Below are 12,455 nucleotides of genomic sequence, written 5' to 3' on the forward strand. Positions count from 1 at the left end.
TACATAATATATATAGCAGACCCATTTGAAGTTGGGATAAAATTGAGTTTGTTGTTATTGTGTATATATATATATATATATATATAACACACGGGAATGGTTTCCCTTTGGCAAGAGAGTACCAATTCTCACTAATGGAGGGACCCAATAAGAGAAGGAATGTTATGAGGCCTCCATTTATGTATTTTAACGTATCAAAGAATCCGCATACAGACAATGTGTATTTTCCGAATAACTATTAAAAGCAAATTAGATATCATGGGTTGGCACAACCAAACTAAAGTTAATTTGTTTGGCAATTTCACCGACTTTGTCTCAATGATCAACATAGATCCTTGGTTATTAGATTGGAACGATATCCAAATTCTAAATTCTAAAGTTGCTATTATGACACCATTTGCCTTATTATTTAGATGTACTGATCAAGCTATTTCAACAAAAGAAAAGGCACTTGAAATTAGGACAATGTGGTTGCTTTTTTTTATTTTTTTCATAAGAGAACAATGTGGTTGAATTAGTTGTCAAGAATTATGATTCAGCCTAGTGATAATAATAATAAAGTATTGAAAATTAAGGATTACATATAGGCTGCATTAAACGGATAAATAATGAGACATAGATTTATGTGAATGGGTGTTTGATACTATTGACTATAAATTTGACATATGATCAATCCAAATCATTTTCTATTTATCCAATAGTTTGAATTGCCGCATCACCTTTTCATGCGGTAGAAATAGGTGATTTTTTTTCTTTTCTAAAAAAAAAAAAAGTTTTTTTTTTTTTAATTTTTTTATAACTTCATCCAAAATAAATAAATAAATAAAAACTATATATAACAAGGGAGTGGATTTCACCGACACTAAAGTACTAATTTAGGCGAATAGAGGACCCAATATCGAATCATACAATAGGGATTTCAGAGGAGATGGAATGTTGTGAGGCTTCCATTTATATTTCTTAGCGTGCCAAGAATTCCGCACATGAATAATCTATGGATTCTTTTCTTATATAATTATTAAAAGCAAATTAGATACCATGGATTGGCACAACAAACTAAAGTTAATATGTTTGGTAATTTCATTGATTATCTCCCATTGATCAACATAGATTCTTGGTTATTAGATTGTGAACGATACCTAAATTCTAAAGTTGTTATTATGACACCATTTACCTTATCATTTAGATGAAATAATTAAGCTATTTCACTGAAAGAAAGATGCATGAAATTAGGACAATGTGGTTGAATTAGTTGTCAAGAATTATAATTCACAATTGTCATCAAGCTACCAATTTTCGCCTCATTTGTAATAATTTGAGAAAGGCTTGAAGCTCCACCACAATCTAATAGCTTAAGAAAGATCTAAAATGTGAGATTAGAATATGTAGTTGGTATTAGAACCTCTCAATTATGAGTATGCGACGATGATCCCACATAAACTATTTCTGGTGGATTGACTGTATTGTGTTGTGACCATGATAATTCTCCTTTGCGTTGGCGGTATTATTAGGCATCCAATCAATTGTTGAATCATCTTTCCACCACCAAGTTATTGTGGAGTCGGATAACTCAAATCTTGTTTCACTCCTTTACAACCCATAGGAATCCCCTCTTTTTATTATTATTGGTATTTTGGAGAATATCAAATCTGTGGCATTCCGTTTTACTAGTTGCTTTTTGTTTGTATTGCTAAGAAAGAGAATTTTGTCGTACTGTACATCTCTTATCTAGGAAGGCTCTGTCTATGACAAGTAAGATAAATTGGCTTGTTTCCACTCCTTGGCTCCTTGAATATTGTAACAAGATTCCTTGAGCTCTAATTGTCCCCATTATCAATGATATTGCTCTTTATCACCCCCCCCCCCCCAAAAAAAAGTAACAATGATCCCACATTGAGAAAAGAGTTCATGAACTAAGATTTAACAAAAGCTCGCTAGTGGATGGTGCAAAATGAAGTCTTTTTCTCAACACGATAAAAGAAATGATTCTTTAAGAAAACGAAAGAGTTTGTAATTTTAAAGCGGATAAGATGGGATTGAAATTTTGTGGGTTATTAGAACAAAATGTCTTTTGTTCATATGTCAAATTTTGACGGTAGAGTAAGAGATTTTATTTTTACTTGAACTAGCTAGTTAGAATGATTGATTTAATCTTTAATTGAACTCTTACCTTTTTTTTTTTTTTTTTGATGCTCAGGGTATCCGAATCTTTGAACTGACTATTCCTTGAGATCACTGTAATACCGCTTACACAGAATCAGGTCAGTCCTAGAAGAAAACTCTCGTGCATTGGCCCCAAGAAGTTAGGTGGTGGAGGTTTGAGCACGGGACCTCCTTTCCTGAGGCAGATTACCCCTGCACAGTATTTGCGCTAACCCCTTGGGGTTTTATGATCCGATAGAAACAAAAAATGAACCAGACCAACCGAAGCGAAAACTAAATCGAACTCAACTGAAATTGAGACAGGATGGATATACATAGTCCGAACAGACCAGTCTGAACTTATTAGTAATCCGATACAAACCCGATTACAAAAGCTGATAGAAAGTGGATCAAAACCCATTTTTCTTGACGGTTTGATTTCAAATTGACCTATTACCTGCAATCAATTCAACCTGATCGAACCAAACCGAACCTACCTAGGACGGTGTAGCGATACAAAGTACAAACCACTCAAAAGTCTAGAGACAACAAAGTGGTATAAGAACGATAGATATAATGGTATTGGTGTCGGGTGATCCATAATACTATCCCTAGCTAGTTGATACTAATACTGTATCAGTGAAATAGTAATGAAAACATTCTCTACTGCGAGTGCGATGTCGTCTTGCCCATTCGATGTTCACTGCACCACCGCACGCGCGACAAACAATAATCACTCGAAATAGTATGGATAAAGGGACAAAACTGTCAGAAAACCTATTTTTCTTTGTTTAAAAAAAATCAAAAGTAAATTTGTCCAAACGGCCTAGGTCTATAAGTTTAGCCCTGACAGTCCAAACCTGCCCTAACCTACCGTAAGCCCAAATGACCCCGATTGGGTCGGGGTTGGGTTAACCCAACCCTGATTTTGACTATGATCTCCGTAATATAATTTAAGACTATCACCCTATCCTTTTATTTTGAGTAATTGAATTTAGGTCATTGATTCTTATGGTTAAGTGTCTTGAAGATTTATTATTGTGTTACACTTCATAGTTTTAATTGTGTATTAATCATTTGATCTATTTTTATTTTTCTTTTTTAATGCATACAACACATGGTAAAATGGCCAATCAATGCTAGTTCGACCTTGATAAGAATCAGGGTCAATGTCCAATTGAGATCAATTAGGGCTAGGTTGGGCCAGACATGAACACGGTAGGGTTGAGTTTGGCTTGGGTTGAATTTTGGGGACCTAAGGTTAGGCTGGATCAACCTGATCCTGTTTCACACCCAATTAATGATCGACCCATGCTTATATCGTATCGGTTTTAAAGGATTCAGAGTCCCGATTTCCGAGTTGTCGGAGAGAAATAGAGAAGAGATGGTTAACTGAGGTTAAAGGTAAACTCGTATTAGGAGTTAGGGGGTTAAGAACTGATCAGATAAGCTTAAGAGGGCTCAGAGACGTGACTGGAGTAGTACAGACGATCGAAATGAACGTAGCGTGTCGTCAGCCTTGGAGTTACGGTATTAGTTTATATTCGCTTTCAGTGATGAAGACACAGTCACCCACACAGTAGAGAGGACGGACTGAGCAGAGATCAAAAACTGGAAAATCTTACACCGATCCAAGAAAAAGAAAAGAAAGTGAGCTTTCAGCCTTTGTTTCTGTCAAAAACCGCCATGACAAAACTGCCATTTTTAGCAGGGGCGGTTTTATCTAACCTCCTGATTCTCATGCACACGCGTCTTTAAATGCTTCCAACACCTCTTCTTCACTTCGACCCACGAGTTCTTAACTTCTCTATCTTGTCTCTCTCCCTCTCTTGCAGAGCTGAAACCAGAGATTAACGAAGAGGGAGGGAGAGGGGTTGATCTTTTTCATGTTTGTGCTATATTTGTATATGGGTCTTGTCTCTATTTGGGTTTTGAATCTTATCTCGATGGATAATGGTAGGAAGGAATGATTTTAACTGAAATTACGGGAGAAACAAACAAATTAACAGTAATAAAGGTAAGGGATCAGAGAAGGAAATAGAAACCAAAAAAAATACAAACATTAACTTGTTTACCTGTTGATGCTCGCCAGTTTCTTCGCGTCTGGTTTTGATCATGAAACTTGTTTTTTTCTGTGCTTTGGTGGGTAGAGAATCTGAACTTATAAAAAGGAGAACTTTTTCTTATTTGTTTTCCTTCTTTTATTGCTTAATCTGCGTTTGATCATGGAGGTTTCAGAAGTTTGAGAGGTTTAGGGGGAGAGAGAGAGATTTTATTATAGGTTACATTTCCGGTTTTCTGGTTTCTGGGTACTGGGTATTGGGTAAGTGGTAGTTTTGTGTCAGAAGCACCATCCTTTTTCTTGATCAGTTGTAATAAAGATGGAAATCCTCAATTCTTTTTCCGTATGTTAAGCGGTTCTGGAAGTCAGTTTTGCCAATCTCTAATTCTCTGATTCATGGCGGTTTCATGGGTTCAATGGCTTCATCCTTCTCTGTAGGTTTAATTCCCAAATATTGCAGGTGAATTCGATATCATACTCTGTTTTGTCACTTGTTCTACCTCGATTAAAGAAAAATCTAACCTTTTCTCTGTTTTGTGTTTTCTGATTCAAAGGGGAACAATAACTTTGGGAGAATCTGATAAGAGGAAGTGATGCTTAAGAGATCCAGATCAGTGACCAGTAAGCAAGCTCTCATGGCTGATCATGCTTCTCTGCCATCTCCAACTGACAGATACATCAGGCATGCTTCATCTTTCTTCAGTTCTCCAAGGTCGTTTACAGGCTTCGCTTCAAAGGGGTTTTCTGAGACGGATTCATTGGTGAGCCCAACTTCAATTCTTGACATTAAACCATTCTCTGGTCCTGGAACTCCAACCTTTTCCGACAGAAGCAGTTCCAAATCCCCAGAACCCAGTCTGGAGAACAAGCATCCATGGGAGAAACTAGAATCAGGAGGGGTTGGGCTTGGTCTTGTTGATGCTCTCAGTGATGATAAATTTAACAACTTCTCCAAACCTGATAGCCGGATGGTTCTGTTTGGATCACAGCTAAAGATTCAAATTCCTCCTTTCCCACCATCCGTTCTCTCTCCAGCTGATTCCCCCAAATCCCCTGCAGATTTCGGCATCAAGACTCGAAATTCTCAGTTGGGTTTTTTCTCTCCAGGTTCAGTGAACAAATCTCCATTTGGGTCTGTGAATCCAGGCCTTGAAACTCCTACAACTCCTCGAGTTTTCACAGGTTGTCTCTCTGCGAGCGAAATGGAACTTTCTGAAGATTATACTTGTGTAATCTCCCATGGACCGAACCCTAAAACAACACATATCTTTGATAATTGCATTGTAGAGAGTTGCTGTGGAGTTGTTGGGTTTTCTGCATCGAGAAAGGAGAATTTTTTCTCCGATCAGTCTCGCTTCCCTTCTGAAAATTTCCTCAGTTTCTGCTACGCATGCAAGAAGAATCTAGGACAGGGGAAAGACATCTACATGTACAGGTTAGTTCCAATTCCAATTCCTCTATAAAGTTGTAATCTTTGAGAATCCAGTCCTGATTCTTGTGGGTTCCTTTCAACTGAACTGCTACTGTGTCTGGATTTACATGGATTTGATATGATTTGAGTTCTTATTTGTGATCTGGGCATGTGTTTTCAGGGGAGAGAAAGCGTTTTGCAGCAGCGAATGCCGTTACCAGGAGATGATGTTCGATGGGGGAATTGAGAAGCATGATTTGGATTAAGATCTTGGAATCTGTTCTTGATTCTTCCCAATCTCTTCTCTTTATCTCTGTTTTGGGTTTTCCTGCAAGTTGAATTTGGGTAATTTGTAAATTCTCAATTTTTCTATATACCGGTACCAATCAAACCAAGGAATGGAGAGTCCAGAGTCCAGAGTCCAGAGTAGACTGAGTTGATTCGACTATTAATCTGCCTGGATATACGACTGGATCTACTTCAATTTAGGTGTTTCTTTATCCTGTTCATGTCGATTTCCTCCTTTTTTTTCCCTCAATTGTTCTTGTTGGAGATGGATTTTGGTAGTGATTACTGAAGGAGACTGAGGTTGGGTTTTTTTAATCAATAGTTTTTGTTTTTCCATAAGGTTGATGATTGATGAACTTTGCCATTATCTTTCTTTATTTTATGATAATAATCAATCATCATTCATGGCCGATTCTCTTTTCTTTATTGGTTTTTTGTGTCTTTATCTTTTCTGCTCGTAGCAACTTGGCGTAAAGTTTTCTGAAAGATTATTATTTTGTCAATGCTTGATGTGACTTTTATTATATTAGGGTTGTAAATCAAACTGATTAAAGAACTTAAAAAAAAATCTTAGAGTAATCAAACCTTAAACCCAGATTTATTTTTTGTTACATATAGGTTTTGGATGATGATGTTTTCTTGGACGATTTCTTTCATATTACTTTCACATTAATAATAAAGAAGTAATCCTTTGTATTAATATTACCTAATATATTTCTGAGGGAGGATATTCAAGTTTGAGGGATTTTGGGTATCACCTCCTCAGCAATCAAGTTATTATGATTTTGAAAGATGGGTAGGATCCATCTCCATAAAGCCTAGGGATTAGAGAGTGATCCTAGGGTTGGGGTGACTTAGGGATGCGTGTCCGGGTCCTCTTAGTATTAGGATTACTCTTTGGTCCTTGGGCTCTGTGGAGAGGAGTTGGATCCCTGAAAGACCTTTTTCTTCAACTAGTTGTATTTGGTTGCATATTCCTGACCTAGTATGAAAGCGTATTTGGAGCTGTTAGACGTTACCAAAAATCAAATCATTCTTTTGGTGAGCTTGTGCTCTCACTCTAGCCACTAGGGGATGCCCTTCTGTTCGAGGGCATGTTTCGATTGAATCACACTACCATCGTTTTGGAGCTGCATCAAAATCCATTGACCATAGTTTTTGATGATTCATGTTCCTAAGATCAATTTGGCTTAGCTTAGCAGCACGACACACCAAAGAGCCCAAAATTCACTTTTGGATTCAAGGTTGGAGCTTTGTTTTAAGCTTTTAGCTCATGTGAAGAAGCTGAGAGGTGAAAAGTTAGGCCTTTGCTATTTTATTTGTTGGTGAGTTCGGAATGACCTCATCTTTGCACGAAAGAATTGATCACTAATAGAAATTGGACGACATCCCCATTAGGAATTATGCAAGTCCTTATGCCCTCCTCCTGAAGTACTACAGATATCTGTACCCTATAATCAGATCGGAATGCAAATGGAACCCCCCTCCTCAAAATGCCTTTTTACTAAAGTACAACATACCTGTCAATGATGTGTAAGATAGTTTACTTCCATCCACTTTATGATTGTATAAATTATGTATTTCAGATTTTGTGGATTCTTCACATTTTCATTTTCCATAAAATTTACTTAAATTTTTTTTTTCCCACACTAACCAACTCTGCTACCTTAGATGATTCATATATCAATTGAGTATTTTCACTTAATATTTTAGATTTTTTGATTGTTTATTTCAACATGGCATCAAAGGCCATGCAACATGCATGTAGCATGCTAAAGTGCCTTTTCATCGAATGATAGAAAGTTCTAAAACACAACCAATGCCTCCCCCGTCCCTTCTAGAAAGAATACTAGTTACAACAATGACTCCCTTTATGTTGACATAAATACCCCTACTGAGAAGCCTGAAAGCTTTCTTCTATACATGTACTAAAATTTAAGAATAATGTTTCTTAAAATTAGATGATAAGTTGGAATCTTAGCCCTCGATAAGTTTTATGCATTAAAGGCTCTACAAATGGAAAAATTTGAGTATAAGCTAACAGAGATAGGTATTTCTAATATAGATACCTGATCTATTCCTTGCCAAGGAAAGCCATGTCGATGATGCATAAGACAATTTAACCCCATCCACCACTAGATTATATGTGTTAAGTATTTTTGAAGCCATGGACTCTTCATGTTTCAAATTTCAATAAAATTTCTACCTATCAAAAATAAAAATATTATTAAGAATAATTCCACGTTAACTAACTCTGCTACCTTAGCTGACTCATATATCAATTGAGCCTTTCTACTTAATACCTAAGATTTTTTTGAATTGTTTATTTCGACATAGTATCAAAGGCCACGTGGCATGCATGATAACATGTCTTTATCATCGAATGATGGAAGGTTCCAAAAACAACCAAACCATTAGAGAAAGTTTTTTTTTTTTTTTGGGGTAAGAGAATACCATGTAGTTACAACAATAACACCTTTTACATTGACACAAGTACTTGGTATCAGTATTTCGATGAAAAAAAAAAAGGTCAATCCAGCTTGATACAACCGATTTGTATTAACATCCATATCAGTAACAATATCGATCAAGATCAATACGAGTATCAATACCAATACCAATATAAGTATCAATACCAATACCAATACCAATACCAATACTCTGTCCTCTCATGTATGTTTCATGCCATGCAAAGGTTTTCTATTTATTTTCTTTCATAATGAAAGACAAGCATTTCCTTAAAAGCATCTGATTTGATGGATCATCTAAAAGGCAAAGGAGCTGGTTGTAAGAAGTGCTGGTCCATGACTTCATAAGCATGAATTCTCTAGTTTCATTAAAAGGGTTTCCTTGTAGTGTTAGTATTTCATTTAAGAAGTTATTACTTCATTAAAGAAAAAAAAGGTTGGGAATGAGTTGGCAAGAGGAGAGGAAAGAAAGATACAAGAAGGAAGACAGACATCCATAAAGATAGAACAAATTATGAAGAAGCAATAAATGATTATGTGACAGGAGTTGAGAGAACCATGCTTTGTTATTCTGCGAAAAGGAAAACTTCTTGTCACTCCACATGGTGATAAATACATTCTAATTATGGTTCTTATTTTGCCATGTGGAAAAGTGATTTGGCAAATCTCATTGGGTATCTAAAAAATGTATTGAATTATTAATCACTTGTGAATTTTCAATTTTTCACTATTCATGATTTTTTTTTCTTTTTTTGGGCAATGATCCACTAGGATCTGTACAAAGGATTGAGAAGGAGTCAAAGAAACGACCCACAAAAGGGACCCAGAGAGGGCTATTACATTTTTGCTGATTGTAACATGGACAATTCTAATTGTATTGAAATTAAACTTACAAGTGGATGACCATAGTGTTGTTCTGTCTTTTTTGAGTTGTCTATCTCTTCCCCAATCCGTTTGTTGGGGCTTGGTTCAGGTTTAGGTGGGAATGCTCGCTAGAGAATATAATCATTTTTCAAGCAAGTAGCCTGATCTACTACCAATCTACTCCTTCATCATCGACTTGTTGAGTGGCGAGGAATCTGGCACTGACAATTCTAGAGGAGATCGAGAGAAGTAGGAGAGTAGAGGGTGGGGGTTGAAATTTGACTACTTTTTGTCTACAAAATTTCAGTTCACTTTGAGTAACTATAAAATACCTTGACGTGGACTAGGATGGTTAGGAAAGGGTAGTGTGTAATAGGGAAGGGCATTAGCCACATTATCCAATAGGGGGATATTTTAGGACCCTAAGATGGTGGTTGAACCCTACATTGCAGAGTGTAGAAAAACTTTCTCCTTAGTTTATATGGTGAATTGAGATCAAGTTCTTTCATCCATGATGAATAGAGGATCTCTTAATCCAAAGATCTAACCCTTTGATTGGACCAAAGAAAGGTATTTCAGATTTTCATCAATAGAAAGATGAGTTAACGCTGACATTCACCATTCCAAGAATTCAATCCATAGACAAATCTTCTACCAAAAAAAATAAAAAATAAAAAATTCAAACACATATCATCGGAAAAAAATCGTCTGCAATTCCGATCTCGTACAATTCCGTGAAATACCACCTTCAGGGGGTGACACGTGTATTGATACCAATGCAATGGTCCAGATCTGATTTAAATGCCTCTTCACTGATTTAATGTTTTATTAGTTGTACCAGATCTAGACCATTGTATTGGTATCAATACACGTGTCACCGCCTGAAGGTGATATTGTACGAAATTGTACGAGATCGGAATTACAGACGATTTCAACCCTCATATCACCACAGATGAAAAGATTCTCTCTTTCACTCAAACTTACAGGTTTGAACCGAACTGGACCAGACCAAACCGTCCAGGGAACCTCGCTTTGTCCAAATTTTAAATTGTACGGCAAACTCCTTCTGACTTTCGTTTAACCTCTTATGGCATCTGCGAATGCAACTCTAGGGTCTTTCTCACCTTCCTCGAACCTCTACACATCCTTTCTATGCTCTCTCTCTGCTTATGGGTGTCGGATCTCTAGGGCATCTGACACAAGCATTCGTCTCGCTGGATTCTCTACAACTCGCCGGAAAATTCGAACCTATCGATCTAATAAGGACATGTCTGTCAGCTTGTCGATACCGTCGGCGTCCCTCCGGCGAGAGAAAGAAGAGGAACCATATTCGGATTCCAGAATCTGTGAGTTTCTCTTTTCTTTTTAACCTATCCGGCGCCGTCTCTACGTCTTATGCTTATCGTGAATTTAGTATATTCAGTAATTTTAGCTTCCATTTCTATGTAATTGTTTTGCTTTCCTTTTCTTTCGGTAGAATAATTGATTTGCTTTCCATGTTTTGCGAATTTTGGCGTTGGAAAAATTATAGGGAAGGAAAAGATAGCCGTTCTTTATAGTCACTTTAAATATAACTGATAAAAATATTTTTTTATTTTTTTATTTTAAGACTGAATGCAGTTGATTGAATGAATAATCAGTACTGCGGAAGTTCTATAGTGTTATAGCGGAGAAGCAGTATAATTGTGTTCAATCTCAGGTGCATGTTATGAGTGCTGCCAGCCTTTTAATCTTAGGCACTTGAAGCCAGGCGATTTCTTGAACACACTTTATGGCATTGAATTTTTTTAGAAACTTCAAAACTTGAAGCAAATATGAGTGGCAATGTTTTATGTCTTGAAAATGGAATACCAAGTGTGGAAGAAATCTAGAGGATAGAATAGTTGAGCATGCGGAAGACTTAAAGAGGATTAAAGGGTTGGAAAGCTTATAGCCTGTTTTATGTTTCAGAGTAAAATTGCTGTTATTGGAAGAACTTAAAACTGCCTAAGTGAATCTAATAGTTGCAGATTTGTATGTGAACCCCAAGACGGTAGTGGAGTTGGCAAGGGACCTTCGCCTCAAGAAGTGTGTGGTTCTGAGTTCCGACTCCTCTTACCTCCTTGGGGTCACTCACATAGGGTTGTTTAGACTTTAGTGTTTTTCACTACTTTCAGTGAAAGTTGAATGGTTCTCATTCATCCCTGGTATGACCCGGTCTATGCAGTTGTAGGGTCAGCATGGGCCATGGGATTAGTCCCCTTACCTCCTTGGGGTCGCTCACATAGGGGTGTTTAGTGTTTTTCATTACTTTCGGTGAAAGTTGAATGGTTCTCATTCAACCCCGGTATGACCCGGTCTATGCAGTTGTAGGGTCAGCATGGGGCCATGGGACTAGTCAAGCCGAAGGCCTAGATACTCATTGATGCAAATACGGCTGCCCTTTCTTGGTTGGACCAGCATGATTGGCTTTGGAAGCCAAGAGCTAAGAAGAACCGGTCCAGCCCAGGGTTTTGGTCCAACAAGGGTTGGAAATAAAATTAGTAATTTACTTAGTATTTTGTTTCATGTTTTTATTTTCTAGACTTGAACGTAGGAGTAGGATTTACTTCCTTGCTTTGGTTTCCTTTTTATAGTTGTTTCCTAGTTTAGGCTAGTTTCCATTTCAGTTAAGTTTCTAATTTCATGTTCCTATTTTCCTATATATTGGCTGTAATCAATTGAAGATTTAGAGAGTGAGTTTGATTATTGAATGAATGTGTTGAGTGTGATTCTCCTTTTTTCCCCCTCTCTACTCTGATTTTCCCTCTCTTCCCTAAGGGTTCTCTATCAACTTGGTATTAGAGCTGAAGGATCCTCCTTCGTTCTCTTCATTTTCCCATTCTCTGTTTTTGGTTCTACCGTGACAGAGAACAGCCAAAAAAAAAAAAAATCTTCATACCCATCGTCCCAGCTGAAACCCCAATCCCACCCCTTCAACCCTTCCGAAACCCCACTGAGCCTCTGTTACCTCCGTCTCTGCCTCGGACTTCCATTAGCCAAAAAAAAAAACTCTGCTGCAAACAGAGAAGCCGAACCACAACTCCACCGACCTCTTTTTTTTTCCAATCTCAGTCCAAACACCCTCTCCAGGGTTCTGTCCAAAAAAAAGAGCAGAGAGAGAAAAACAGAACCAGAAGGAAGCGAAGGAAGAAGAAGAGAAGAGGCAGCAAGAGGCAAGATCAAACCAAGAAAAAAAAAA

The 12,455-nt window shown here is 37.3% G+C and overlaps 2 protein-coding genes across 4 annotated transcripts in view; both read left to right on the top strand.

Annotated features, from left to right (window-relative positions):
* The first annotated feature begins 3,617 nt into the window (after nt 1-3,617).
* On the top strand, nt 3,618-6,325 carry LOC122091878 (FCS-Like Zinc finger 8). 2 transcript variants are annotated; one of them, XM_042662104.1, is made up of 3 exons: nt 3,618-3,792; nt 4,759-5,639; nt 5,797-6,325. In XM_042662104.1, exons 2-3 carry the CDS (start codon nt 4,798-4,800, stop codon nt 5,879-5,881), a joined length of 927 nt encoding a protein of 308 aa, XP_042518038.1. In that variant the 5' UTR covers nt 3,618-3,792; nt 4,759-4,797; the 3' UTR covers nt 5,882-6,325. The 2 variants fall into 2 exon arrangements, with proteins under 2 accessions (XP_042518038.1, XP_042518037.1); XM_042662103.1 differs by having other exon boundaries at nt 3,619-4,664.
* A 3,977-nt stretch (nt 6,326-10,302) lies between these two features.
* Nucleotides 10,303-12,455, top strand: part of LOC122091937 (folate-biopterin transporter 1, chloroplastic-like) — a 14,789-nt gene continuing 12,636 nt past the window's right edge. Inside the window, exon 1 of one of the 2 annotated variants that reach the window (XM_042662194.1) lies at nt 10,303-10,581. In XM_042662194.1, coding sequence (XP_042518128.1) covers nt 10,323-10,581 — 259 coding nt within the window. In that variant the 5' untranslated portion in view covers nt 10,303-10,322. The remainder of the gene's footprint in view (nt 10,582-12,455) is intronic. The other variant, XM_042662195.1, reaches the window with a different exon arrangement.

The sequence above is a fragment of the Macadamia integrifolia genome, chromosome 10 (assembly GCF_013358625.1).
Source record: "Macadamia integrifolia cultivar HAES 741 chromosome 10, SCU_Mint_v3, whole genome shotgun sequence".
NCBI lineage: Eukaryota > Viridiplantae > Streptophyta > Magnoliopsida > Proteales > Proteaceae > Macadamia > Macadamia integrifolia.

Bases quoted from the DNA above. Each gene is read 5' to 3' on its own strand.
- LOC122091878 (XM_042662104.1), top strand. From the start codon at position 4,798: ATGCTTAAGAGATCCAGATCAGTGACCAGTAAGCAAGCTCTCATGGCT. The intron at 5,640-5,796 runs GTTAGTTCCAAT...ATGTGTTTTCAG, and splicing joins AAAGACATCTACATGTACAG to GGGAGAGAAAGCGTTTTGCA.